General features: G+C 58.9%; 1 protein-coding gene across 3 annotated transcripts in view; it reads left to right on the top strand.

Annotated features, from left to right (window-relative positions):
* The first annotated feature begins 5446 nt into the window (after nt 1-5446).
* TNFSF14 (TNF superfamily member 14) overlaps nt 5447-13768 on the top strand; it is a 31397-nt gene continuing 23075 nt past the window's right edge. For all 3 annotated transcript variants that reach the window (XR_012896650.2, XR_012896651.2, XM_025185489.3), the window contains exons 1-3: nt 5447-5879; nt 9229-9265; nt 11925-11966. Coding sequence is in view for 1 of the 3 variants with exons in the window: in XM_025185489.3 (XP_025041274.2) it covers nt 5661-5879; nt 9229-9265; nt 11925-11966 (298 nt within the window). In the remaining 2 variants the exon portion in view is untranslated. The remainder of the gene's footprint in view (nt 5880-9228; nt 9266-11924; nt 11967-13768) is intronic.

Below are 13768 nucleotides of genomic sequence, written 5' to 3'. Positions count from 1 at the left end.
TGCGAACCTGGGACCGGCACAGCAAGTGGATGTGGTTCACAGAGGTGCCACACCTCTGCCCATCAGGCCGCATGTTTTCAGAGCCTAAACGCAGATGGAAGTGCTCCCCCGTGTGTGCCCCGGGTTGAAAATTCAGGCCTAAGTAGCAGTAGGGGGACATACAGGTGGATTAACGCGCCAGCTCTTGCACGGTGTCAGCTACTGGTTGTGCTGTTCTGGGGGATGCTCCCTGGGGTATGATCTGTGGGGCTGAATTTTTGGTGGCTCACACCCCCATGGGGAAGAGAAGAATCCCTCCCTCCTGGCTCCCAGCCTTACCTCCCGTTAATGGAGTCGCCTGCACACGGTGTTCCAGAGTGGGGCAAAACTCCCATGCCTTCCACGGTCGCTACCCAGCGGGTGTTTGGGCGGTGAGGTGAGAGCAGCCGGCTGTAGCGCAGCAGAGCGGAGGTTTTGGCTCAGGGGTTCCTCATTTCGGCCTAAGTTCCCCTCCTGCAACTCGGTGCTGCTCAGATAAGCTTCCTGCTCGACTCGTGCGTCGTGTTCTTGGCCAAGCCGCAGGTGGATGCAGAGCCGCTCATCTGCAGCTCTCTGTTGGGCGGGGGCAGGAAGGGCATCAAACTAGCTCTGGCGAGGGGGGAGAAAAGGCGCGGGGGGTGTATCTGGTCAGTGTGGCAAAGCACAGTGAAACAAAACCTTCCGTCACGTCAGGGGATAAACAAGTGTCACGGATGAGCGCTGAGAAACCTCAGTGGCTTTGGTGGCGGGGGGGTTCACTGCCTTTGTCTCTGATGCATGGGAAATTCGGGCTGCTTTCCCATACGGTACAGCGGCTCTTTTCCCGCCTGCTGCAGTGCAGGCTGGGATAGCCTTCTTCCCCGAGGCCTGGGCGATGGAAGGACTGAATCAACACATCCAGCCCGCAGAAGAACGGCCAGGTGTGTGGAGTCATCTTGCTACCGGCTTGAGGTTACGCCGTGGTGATGAGGCCCGGCTCTGCAGCCTCCTCTCGCAAGCGGTTTCGCTACCACGTGGTGTCATGAAAACGGTGTTCAAACGCCACACTGTCACTCTCTGCGTGGAAGGGGTTTCCCGGGGCTCCTTGGGAGTCCACAGGATCTGCTCCATCTCCCTCTGGCATGTGGCTCCGGCGCCGAAGCGCTTCGGATACGTTGGGACGTAGTGGGGGGCTGTCTGCTCTGTAACCCGGGGTTCCCCTACGCTGTGCTGTGTGGTTCCCACAGACTCACCCACGTGTGCATTGGCCCAGGCACCTAGTCCTGAGCAGAGAACAAGGCTCTTCCCTGAGGGAGAGACAAAGGGAGGGAGGCGGAACGGCCACCTGGCTGGGGGGCAGGGCCTGGGAGCTGGGCAGTCTGGTCTGGAAAAACATGGAGAGAAGAGATTAAGCTAAGTACTGGGGGCTGAGGGGGGGCGGTGGACCCCTACCCCAAGGGGTCTGAGGCTGCCTGGCCCTGACTCCTGTAACCACATCATGTCTGTGCTGTGCTGTATCCTGGAGATGCAATACGCCATCTCTGTTCTACTGGCTGGCGGAGTCTCATCTTGCTGCTAGGGGGTGCAGGATCGGGGGGGGTCCCCGACGCGCCGTCACACATGTCCAGTGGTTTCATGTTGCTGCCTTCTAGCGAGACGACTTTGGGGGTTCCTCAGGGCGTGTGCTGTAGGAAGGGGGCAGCGTTCCTGCTGTAGGGGGAGGGAGGCTGGCGCAGCGGGTTTTCTCAAACTGCTCGTAGCTTCCGGGAAGCTTCCCTTCAATTCCTGGCAACCATCAAGACGCGACACAAGATCACAGGGTCCTCACTGAGAGTTTGAAGAAGACCCTTGGGGTTTTTGTTTTGTTTTGTTTTGACCTCGGTGAAAAATCCACAGCTTTCTCACCTCTGTATGGGGAATTCCAGTCCCATTCACGCTGCTCAGCGCCCACCCAGGACGGCCCAGGGGATGAGTCAGGCCCAGCCCGAAGCTCCAGAGCTCCTGCCACGGTGGGGAAGGCGGAGAGACCTGCTGATGAGAAAGTGGATAATTAGCTTCCCAGCACCACCGATCCTGTTGAGATAACAGGGCTCTGGAGGCTGGGGAGGAAGTGCCCATGGGTGTGAAAGAGGAAGCGTTGAGCTGCCGTACAGAACTGACTCCGGCAGGACCGCCAGCCGGTTGTTACAGAGGGGGCCGCGCTAGCTGGACTCCCCCAGCCAGGCTTATGCGAGACGCCAATGCAGCTGCCCTGCCTGGCTATGTCTACACTGCAGGCTTCTTGTGCAAGAGTGCATCCACACTGCAAAAGCGCACCGGAAAAGTGATGCGCTTTGGTGCAAGAGAGCGTCCGGACGGCATGGGCGCGCTCTCGCAAGAAAGCTCTGATTGCCATTCACAGAATGTGTGTCTTCCAATAGGCTGTCTTTGCGCAAAAAAAACCCCGTTTCCTGTCCACACACACCTTTTTGTGCGATAACTCTTGTGCCAAAAGGAGTTATTCCGTGCAGAAAGAGGAATACCTATCCCGCAATTTGCTCTGTTGATTCACTGCCCATTTTCTTGTGCAAAAACGTGCTTGAGGTGTGGACGCGCCGCGAGTTTTTGCACCACAACTCTGCAGTGTAGACATAGCTCCTGTCTTTTGGTAGCCTTAGGGAGCAGGCAGGCTTCTGAGCCTCCCATCCCAACCCTACCGGTTCAATTCCCACCTGGGATTATTCGGGTCTTTCCTATTCAGAAGGTGCAATTGATTCATGTGGTTCCTCGGCTACGTCTGCACTGCACAGTTATTTCGGAATAAGCTGTTTCCGGAAGAGTTATTCTGAGACAGCTTATTTCGAAATAGCACGTCTGCACTGCAGGGAAGCCTCAAAAGAAGTCTGAGGCAGGATCCCCTAATGTAGACGTGCTATCTTGATTTATTTCGGAGTAACGCTATTGCTGTGTAGACACTCGCATTGTTATGCTGAAATAACTTTGCTGTGTAGACACACCCCTTCTGGCTTTTGCAGCAGGGAATCCTGCCCAACCCACTAAGGTGGCTGGAGCCGGCTTGGTCCATGCTTGCAGCTTGGCCCAGCTGACGGCGGTACTCCTGTGTAGTCAACGCCAAGTGAGAACACCTCCCCTTGGATCAGTTTCTTCACCTGCGTTTGCCCGCTGAACTCCGAACTGTTTCAGTGTAAAAGACTAGCCCGGGCAGCTTATGGGGATCGGGGTTCCCTGTTAGCTGGGCCATTCCAATGATGCCCAGCTGATTAGCACAGCGCCCACAGCTGGCAGCAGGTGCTTCCATTGGTGGTGCCCATCTGCACATGCCTCACTGCATCAAACAAAATTTATTCCGCACACGGATGGAGAAATGAGAGGGACCCTAGATTGGGGGGAGGGGGCGCACTGGGATTGCATGGCAGCTGGCTCCACAACCCTGTGGGGCATGAATTGGGCATTGATGCAGTACCATCCTATTGCAGCCCAAAGTATTTTAGGGCTGGTATAAGAATAGAAGTGTTACGATAACACGTCCAAAATACTGATTTGCTAATAAGTTCCGTAGGCTTTGGTGTCACCCGGCCTCCCGTGATTAGACAGTGTCTGCATTGCAGAATCGGGCTCCGTCTACACGGGGAAGGCAACAAACGTGCTGTCGATTGGCAAAAATCGCTAAAAGTGGAAAACGGTCAAACTGGTTTTTCTGCTTCCCATTGTCGATATTTCATGGCCACATGGCTGGCTCCACTATGGACAGAGAGAGCAAAGCATTGTGGGTAAGCATCCCACAGTGCAGTGTAGTGGGAGGGCAAAGCTGATCCCTGCGCCTCTAGGGATTCCCTGGGCGCTCTCCGTGCTGAGGACTGTCAAAGCAGCACAGCCTCCCCCTGCACCAGCAAGACAGAAGCATTCAGATGTTTTTGGTTTGTTCTCCAAACGGAGCAGCTCCCTCAGCTGTCAGACACGTCCTGGAGCTTTGAAAAGGGAGGGGCACATGCTTGCAGGGCAGCAGAGATCACAACACACTGAGCAGAGCCATCAGGGCAGGCCTTGTGGGCTACTGGTGGAAGTCGGTTCTCTCCACAAAACAAGCAGCAGAGTCCACCCTGGCTCTTCATCAACCATCAAGGGAGGGGAAAAGACAAAAATCTCTCACAGGGCTGGAAGTTTTTTGTTGCCAAAACTGTGTCATCCCACCCCTATCCCCAACAAAAGCCCCATTAGAATGTAAACGCTCTCACTCGTTTGTGGACAAAAGGCAGGTTTAGGCAACAAACCATGAAGAAACTGTGTAATCCTGTCGGAAACGGATTGTTTACCAGGACATTCTCTGTAAAATTTCGGGGTGAGTGGAGGATGCGGGTGAAAACCCTCAGGAATGTCCAGACAGTCACCAAGAGGGTTTCAGAGAAGAAGACTTGAGAGACTTGAAGCTAATCAGAGAGGAGGAGGCAGGGCAGAAGTGGGGTGAGCTGGAGCCTGGGGGGGAAGAGGTGGAATGGGGGTGGGGCTTGGGGCTGAACGGGTGGTCGAGAGTTCAGAGGGACCAGCAGGGGGCAGCAGAGAGTGGCCAGTCGGGGTCAGATTTGTCCATGTTGTGGGCCATAAACACCCCAAATGCCTCCCCTCCAGCCCTTGACCCCAGTGCCGGATGGGGGGGCCCACTGACCAGCAGTCCATGCCAGGGCTGGCTGCAAAGCCCCCAGCCCCCTGTCCAGGATGGGCTGGCAGCTGCAGCGCTGTTCTCTTTGCCACGGGGGGCTCTGGTGAGCCCCCCTGCCCAAACGGCACCACCCTTTGCCCTGAGCCCCCCACCTCCTGCTGTGAACCCTGCACTCCCTCCCCAAACCTTCCAGCTGCCTGCCCTGAGCCCTGTACACACCAACCTCCCGCCCTTCCGGCAGGGTCTTGGCATTGACCCTCGCAACTAAAGCGTCCAGGAGCTGCTGCTTCACTTCAAGTGGCAGGGGGCCGGGTGGTGCACGCTGAGGCCAGGCTCCCTCTGATCATTTCCACCCTTGTGCGGAATAATTTTTTTTTATGTGCACCAAGGCATGGGCGCCCCCAGCAGAAACCACACTCTTCCCCAATGGGTCTCCATGTCCGGACGCTTTTCTCCCGCTTGCCTGGGTGGGGCTACCCAGCCAGAAGCCACGCCTCCTTTGCTCCCTCCCACCCCCCCTCGCCTAATCAGCTGGGCAGCCCAAGCGCCCAGCTGACAGGGAACACTGGCCCTCGGTTTGCCCCCCCGATGACGGAGGCCGCTGATGGTGATCTCTAGTGATGCTCTGGAAGGAAGGAGCCTTTTGGGAAATCCCCCCAGATGTCCCTTTCTCCTACCACACGCTGGCCCGTGGCTGCCTCTCGCAGCGAGACACATGCTCCTGCGGGGAGGAGGTGGGGGGGCGGGCAAAGGGGGCGTGGCTTCTGGCAGGGTAGCCCCACCCAGCCAAGCGGGAGAGAAGTGTACGGCCATGGAGGCCAGTTGGGTAAGAGTGTGGTTTCCTCTCCGGGGCTGTGGGCGTCACAGGCTCTGATACATAACCCCAGCCACGGAGGGCGGGATCAGTCCTGCTCTCACTCGGGCCAGCATCGCGTCTGCCACTGGCTCCGTCGTCGCGCCCGCGAGTCCCGCCCGTGGCCCTTGCGCTGCCCCGGCAAGAGCGAGCATGGGCGAGGGGGTGGTGTACCCCTCCGTCTTCGTGGTGGACAGCCAGCAGCACGGGGTGCCCTTCGTGCCGCCCATGCGGGGCCGGCGGCGGGCGTGCCGGCACGGCCAGGTCTTCTTGGCCGCGCTGGTCAGCCTGGCCCTGGCCGGCGTGGCCACCGAAGGCTATTTCCTCTTCCGCTTCCAGAGGGAGCTGGCCAAGGCGGCCTCCCAGGTTGGGGTGAGTGACCGGGAAAGGGGGCGCAGGAGGCAGGAGTCCCAGCGTGGGCCGGGGGGAGGGGGCGCCGGGGCATGGAGCTGTGTGTGTGCATGTGTGGATGCTGTAATGGGGAAGTGAGCTAGCTAGCGCATGTGTGTGTGTGTGTGTATGCGCGCGCGTGCGTGTGTGTGTGTGTATGCGCGCGCATGTGTGTGTGTGTGCTGGACTCAGGCTGTGTGTGTGTGTGTGTGTCTGGGGAGTGTTTGTATTCTGGAATTGGTTTCCATGTGTGTGGAGTGACACAGTGCCTAGAGAGTGCTTGTGTGCTGGAATTGGTGTGTGTGTGTGTGAGTGTGTGTGTGTGTGTGAAGTGACACGGTGTCTGGGGAATGTGTGTGTGCTGGAATTGGTTTCCGTGTGTGTGTGTCTGGGGAGTGTTTGTATTCTGGAATTGGTTTCCGTGTGTGTGGAGTGACACAGTGCCTAGAGAGTGTTTGTGTGCTGGAATTGGTGTGTGTGTGTGTGTGTGTGTGTGTGTGTGTGTGTGTGTGTGTGTGTGTGTGTGTGTGTGAAGTGACACGGTGTCTGGGGAATGTGTGTGTGCTGGAATTGGTTTCCGTGTGTGTGTGTGTGTGTGTGTGTGTAGTGACACACTGTGTGCGGAGTTTTTGTGTGCTGGAATTGGTTTGTGTGTGTGGAGTTACACAGTGTCTGGGGAATGTGTGTGCTGGAATCGGGGGTGGGGGTAGGGGGTGGAGTGACATGTAATGTCTGGGGAGTGCCTGTGTGCTAGAATCAAGCTGGGGGGAGTGTGCAGGGGGGGGAGTGACAGTGTCTGGGGAGTGTTTGTGTGCTGGAATTGATTTCCACGGGGGGCGGTGGGAGGGTGAAGTGACACATCATGTCTGGGGAGTGCCTGTTTGCTGGAATCGGGGGTGGGGGCGGATGTGGTGACCCATGGTGCCTGGGCCGTGCCTGTGTGCTGGAATCTGGCTCTCTGTGTGTGGGTGTGGGTGTGGGTGTGTGTGTGTGGTGACCCATGGTGTCTGGGCTGTGCCTGTGTGCTGGAGAGACTTTGGGTGGAACTGCGTGTGTGGCAGCAGTATGGCACAATGTGTGTTAAGGTGGAGTTGTGTGTTGTGTACGTAGTGCGCACATGTGTGTATGCGCACTGCGACAGGACTGCGGGATTTGGGATGGACTCATGGCTGCTAGTATGTCACGGCACAGGTTTGTGTTAGCGGAGACTTGTGCGTGTGTTGACGCCGGTTTGCTGGGTGGGGTGTTGTGATGGGGCTGTGCGCAGCCTGAGTAGTACGGTTGTGTTAGCCTGAGTAGTACGGTGTGTGTTGAATCAGGGCTGGCATTGTGTGTTGGTGTGTCTTTGCGAGCTGAGCCCAGGTGTGTTTGTGTGCTCTGCCAGGGCACTGTCTGGTTCTGACAACAGGTGTGCAAGTGAGATGGGAGCTCGGTGTGTACTCTTGTGTCTGTGCGCTCTCGGGGGGCTGCGCACACTTTATAACACGAGACACATTTCGAGGCACGCGGTGGGTGGCAAATATTCCTGTGGCATAGTCCTGCTCTGGGCTGGATGGGTGACCTTGGGCAAGTCACTTAACCGCTCTGTGCCTCAGTTTCCCATCTCTCAAATAGGGACACCTCCCAGGGGTCTTCCTTCCCCCCCAAGCCCCACCTTCAACTAGCCCAAAGACCCCTGCAGAAATCTACATCCACCCAGAGCGATGCCTGGGGCAGGCCAGGGGAGCGAGCCGGGATGGCTAGGGAAGGGGCAGTTCCTTTGGGGGGGCCCTTTTACCCCCCCGACGAGCCGGGGCTACGTGGGAAGTGGAAACTGGGGCGGGATCCTGGCGGGGGCCGGCCTGGAGCGTGTTGCCCTCCCAAGCCGAGTGAGAACATGACTCAGCTCCAAGTGCTGGCAAACCACGTGGGGCGAGGCCGGGTTCCCCACTGGGGCACGCAGCTGGGACGCCCGCTGCCAGCCCGGCTCTGGCGGGGCTGCGGGCGAGCAGGCTGAGGGGGGCCCTGGCTTTGGGTCCAACTTCCAAGAGCTGCCTCCCAGGAGACGGCCAAGCGGCTGGAAAGTTACCGCCCCGCAGGCCAGCTGGGATCAGCTGCTCTCCTGTCTCCCGTTCCGATCCCTCTCGGCACCCCCAAAGGGTTAGTTACGCAACGGCATTTCCACCCTCAGAGGCACTGGCCTTTGGTCTCTCAACAGCGCTGAAGGGCGGGGCCCACGTCGGCAAGGCCCCCTCCGGCACCTCACCGCATCAGGCCCCCTGCGTCTCCAGCCGGGCAGCCACGGTGAGGGGCTGACTCAAGGAAGTCGGGCTGCCCACCCTGCCTAGCCAGGGGTCGGATCCTGCCTGGGCCTGAGCCAATCCCAGGGCAGTTGAGCAAGTTGGAAAATAGGGTCTGGGGAGGGGGGGCACTGAAAATGTCGACTTTTTTATTGAAAATACCCCCAAACTCCTGGGATTTCAAACAGCTGGGCATTTGCAGTCCAAACCTCAAACCGATGTGGCTGAAAAGGTGGAGGCTTGGGAGCTGCGGGGGGAAGGGAGAGTGCAGGCTGACGAGAAATTAAAAGTTTTCAAGGAAATCAGGCCCTTTCCTCTAAAAAACACCTTCTGTTTAGTCAAAAGGTGCCAGTTACCCAATGAAATAACAATGCTGATGGGTTATTTTCAGCCCACTCTGGCAGGAGGAGTTTGGCCGCTGGGTCGGTCCGGGTGCCCAGTGGGAGATGGGACACGCCGTGGTTCTTACATGGAGAGGTGTGATTCCGGCAGCATTCCACTCAAACCAGTGGGGTAAAATATGAGTTGGGTCAGGACTGTGAGCTTCAGGGTGTGTGCATGTGTGGGGGAGGTGTGTGTGCACATGCACAGGTGTGCATGTGCGTGTGTGTCCGTGTGCGTGCATGTATGTGTGTGCATGTGTCTATGCATGTGTGTGTGCACATGGGTGAGCATGGGTGTGCGTGTGCACATGTGTGCGTGGGGTGTATTCATGTGTGCGTGTGTGTGTGCGTGTGTATGTGTGCACACGCGTGCACGTGTGCGCGCATGTGTGCATGCATGTGTGTGCGTGAGTGCATGTGAGCATGCATGCATGTGGGTGTATGCGTGTGTGCGCAGCGTGCGAGTGCGCATGTGTGTGTGTGTGTGTACACGTGGGTGTCTGTGACGTGTGCATGTGTGTGCCTGTGTGCGTGTATGTGTGTGTTTATATGCACATAGGTGTGGGTGGGTGTGCATGTGTGTGGATGTATGCATGTGTATGTGCATGGGCGTGTGCGCATGAGCACACAGGTGCCCTCTTTTTGGCTGACTTGTATTTTGTATTCTAGGGAGAAGCAGGGCCGGTCTCGGAGAAGTCCATCCAAGGTAAATCTCTTTCCCCCTTTGCTCCCCCTTAGCAGTCTCAGCAACCCCCCGGCTGCAAGCCCCGGCCACGTTGTAAGAGCTCAGTTCCTGCAGCGAGGGACAGATTTTCCCACCAGGCCCCACAAAGGACGTGTCTACACTGCTGTTAAACCCCGTGTCTGGCGCCTGCCACCTGACTCCGCCCCTCGGGGCTCAGAGCCGTTTCTCTGCGGCGTAGGCCTTTGGGCTCCAGCTGGACTTGGGGTTCTGGGACCTTCCCCTTCGCTGGGTCTCAGAACCTGGGTTCAGCCTAAGCCCAGATGTCTACATGGCTACACAGGGCCACGAATCCAAATCACTTGGCCCGGGTTCTGAGCCTTGCTGCTGAGTAGACGCACCCAAAGGCGCCGAAGTCTAGGCACCCAGTGGTACCTGGGGTGCTGGAAAATCCATGCCGAAGAATAAATGGGAGTTGAATCCCTGTAAATCAGAGTCGCCCCATTGGGTTCACACCAGCTGAGGGTTTGGACCAGGAGCATGAACCAGCCTAACACAGCCACAATCTCACAGGGCCGACTGTGAGCCCCCTTTACCCAGCTCAGACTTCTACTCATGGTGTCAATTGGCAGAGCCCCCGTTGACTCCGGTGGAGCAATGCCTGTTTACACCAGCCAGGGACCTAGCTCTGAATTCATGCGCTGACTGTACCCAGAAGTGCATTTCCCTGAAGCCCGGTGTGACTCGGACAGGGGATGGGACTAATATCTGACAACAAAAGCCCCCTTTTCTGCTCCCTCCCCCACCATTTCCTCTGGTTAACAGTGTCACATCAGCCTTTCCACTCTAGGGACAGAGACGTGTGTGAGCACGGAGAATTGCAATGGGTTATTTGTAATGAGTTGGTTAGTGAGAGTTTATTCATAGCCTCGGGGACTCTCAGACTGGGGTCTGTGGGCCTGTCGGTGGTTTATAAATACATACTCTTGGTGGCAGCGGTAGGATAGGGAAACTTCTCCTGCAGAGTGACTCTGGCGTAATGGAGCCAAGAGAGCCTTGAGCTACAGTTCTCCAGCCATGGAAATTGTGGCAGGGGCTCTGGTTCCAACAGAAGTTAATCCAGGGAAGTTCTATGGCTTTAGCTAATCCAGCTGGTCCCTTCTGGCCTGGGAATCTAGGACTGTAGCGCGAGTATCCAGGGTGACATTCTGCTCCAGAAGTAGTTTGTAACAGTGTTACTGGCTGCTAGTATTTGCAGGCTGTATTGCCTAATGGATAGAGCATGCGATGGTGACCTGGTTTCTATTCCCCACTATGCCACTGGGGGTATGTCTACACTACCCCGCTAGTTCGAACTAGCGGGGTAGTGTAGACATACCCTGGGTGACCTGCTTTGTGCCTCAGTTTCTCCTTCCATGCGATGAGAACGATGAAACTGGCCTCCTGAGAGAGGTTGAAGGCATTACCTTAGCACTGTGTCTTCCGTGCCTTTCTGGGCTGGTTATATTGCCCAAGAGCGCAGCGGCAAGGCGGCAAGGGTGAATGAGCACCACCGCCCTCTGCTGGGCAGTACCAGAACTGCTCGTCTACCTTTCATAGTCCCCGTACTGCTAACAGGGATTCTCCTTCAGCTTTTGGAGAGGCTTTGGGAGCAGGAACTATGGGTTCTGCCCTGGCTGCGGTGCAGACAGCTTTAGTCATGGCCCAGCAGGACTGCAGGGTCCTCGGTGCTGTACGTTATCTATTAGGAGGATTACACTGGCACCAAGGAGCCCCCGGCAGACCCCAGGGTCCTGTTGCGCTAGGCGCTGTACAATTTAAACACGGACCAAAAAGACGGTTCCTGCCCCGTTGAAGTTACTGGTTTGAGTAGCCCCGACCTTGGTGCGAATTGGCCTAGCTCCACGGAAGCTGCACCGCCACTGCGGGCGTCAATATTGGACCGGTTTGGCCGAGCTCCACAAGGGAAACACACGGGCCTCCTGGCAGGCCTGGACCCTTCTGCTGCAAAAACGCAGCCGGCGTAGAGAAAATCTCCTTTTCGCCCCCAGCAGGACGGGGTCTCTGACACACGGCGAAGCAGTTCCCACCCCACCCAGCTGAGGACAGTGGGGTGGGGCGAGGTGCTAGACAGTTTGCTGCACTCGCAGGCACCATGGCACGTTTGCCAAAAGCATCTCCTCCCTCCTTCCCCCCTTCCCCCCCGCAACAGCTTTCCGGGGGGGGAGACTTTTCTGAGCTGGGTGCAGCGAAGCGAAGCAGAGGGGGGCGGAAACGAGACCGAAAGGAAACAGAGAAATGAAATAGCCGTCCGGAGGAAAGTGCAGGCGAGACCCAGCGGGGGAGAGTGGAAGGAAGTGGTGACGGGGGAAAGGGAGGGTGGGGACAGCGAGGGGCAAATGGAACCGGGGCGTAACAGAGTGGGGGGGGACCCGCGGGATGAGGGTGGAATGGCACAAAGTTGGGAGGGAAGATGAATGGGGCAGTATCAGCCGCTGACCCCGCTCCCGCTCCACCGGGCTCCACTCGCAAAGCACCGACCGAGAGCCGGCTCCCGATTTCGAAGCCGCTCTGGGCTGTTGGGAGCCAGGCCCCCTGCTCGGCCGGCGCTTGGCTGGGGGCAGAGAGCCGAGCCCGGGGCGGATCTCACAGCTGGGCCTTTGTTGGTTTGTTTCCTTTGCAGACCGGAAACATAACGCCGAGAAGCCAGCGGCTCATGTCATAGGTAGGTCGGAGCCCCCCGACATCGCCTGCTGCCTCGGGGCTTACAGCCGAGGACTCCCAGCTCTGGGAGGGGAGCGGAGTCCAGCTGTAGGGACCGGGGGGGGCAGGATTCTGGGGTTCTCTTCCCAGCGCTGGGCGTAGGGTGACCCTATTCCCCCGTTCTGACTGGGGACACCTGCTAAGTGTATCTGTATCCAGGCAAATTCCATGGGATTCTGGACCGAACCCCCTGAAAAAGAACCGCAGCCGAGACGGATTCTTTTTAGCCTCCTTCCCCTCTCTGAGGCTTTGGGGTTCGCCCCAGGAGGGATAACGCCAGGGCCCTGCCTACGGGAGGGGGGTGGATTCTCCCACCACCTCGTGCCCCCATTCCACCCCGTCCCCCAAGCCCGCTCCCCGAGAGAGGCTCCGGCCGGGTCCCTCCGTATTCCACTGCCAACACGGGGACGGGGGGTGGCTGACCACCCTGCCTGGGCCCCCAGGATGGATCGGCCTCTCCCGGTGCCTGGCATCGCGTCTGTCTGAGACACGGGGTGCAGGGAGCACACAGGGTCACGTGCCCGTCCCCCCCGGATTCCTGCCAGGGCTCACACCAGGAGGCGGCCAGCAGCAGGGGAGGGGCGGGAGCTGCTCCCAGCCGAGGGGGAAGGCAGGACCTGGCCCATGTCTTTGCAGAGCTCGGCTCTTCCCCCCCTCGCACTCCCCCCCTCGCTGCTTGCCTCTTCCTTCCTGCACCGTGTCAGCAAGCAGCAAAGAGCTCCAGGCTGCTGCTGGCCGGCACCATCACCCCGCCCCCTCCTGTCGGCCCCCCCAGCGGCAGCGTGGGCAGGAAAGGGTTAAGCCCTGAGGCTGCCGTGGGCACCAGGGAACCTGGCTGCAGGCCCACACTGAGCAGGGTGCTAGGCCTGGGGGCAGCCTTGCACTCCCGGGGGGGGAGAGCTGGTGAAGAGGGTGCGAGGCCCCAGCGCCCCAGGCCGCAGGGGGGTGGGACTCCCCAGGGTGCTGGCCCAGCTAGAGGCAGTGGGGGGGCGGGTTGGGGGGGAGCTGAGCGCGCCCACCGGGGGCGGGTTCTCCGCACAGCGCAGGGAGGGGGATCCCCCATGGCGGGGGGGCGGAGCAGTGGGCTGCGAGGGGCACCGAGGGACAGGACGGGGAGGGGGGAGCACGTCCAGGCCCGACGGGCAGGCAGCGGAGGTGACCGCCAGGGCTGGGCAGAAACGGGGCGGAGCCTGGGCAGCCGATATGCTAATGACCTCGTGAACCACCAGCCTGGCCCCGCCCCCAGAACCTAGGCATTCTGGGGCGGAGTGTTGCTGCCCGGGGCTGCATGCCCACCCGCCCCCTCGGAGGCAGCTTAGCTCCCATGGGGGGTGGGGCCCAGCGGAAGGGGGCGGGGTTGGGGGCTTGCTTCCCCCAGCCCTACCTTCGCCCACTGCCCATGGGGCAGGATGGGGGCAGGACCCTGCTGGCCTGGAGCCAGCACTCAGCAGGGGGAACAACCAGCCCTATGCACTGCCTCTCCCCCCTCCCCCCTCTGCCTCTCCCCCCACCCGTATCATCAGCCGCAGGACCTACCAGCGCTGACGTGGGGAGGCAGAAAACACAGGACACTTTGCCCTTTTTAAAGAAAAAGTCGGGACAGCGGCAAGAGGGCTTAAGAGCGGGGTTGTCTCTTTAAAAACGGGATGTCTGGTCACCCCATCTGGGAGGGCAGTGGGGTCCAGTGGTTAGAGCTGGAGGGGGCGTTCAGGACTCTTGTGTTCTATCCCCAGCTCTGAAAGGGCAGTGGGGCCTAGTGGTTAG

This window comes from Pelodiscus sinensis, chromosome 31 (assembly GCF_052426305.1).
Source record: "Pelodiscus sinensis isolate ZL-2025 chromosome 31, ASM5242630v1, whole genome shotgun sequence".
NCBI classification, from domain to species: Eukaryota; Metazoa; Chordata; order Testudines; family Trionychidae; genus Pelodiscus; species Pelodiscus sinensis.
Note: the sequence above shows the minus strand (reverse complement) of the source record. Positions and strands in the feature narration are given on the sequence as shown.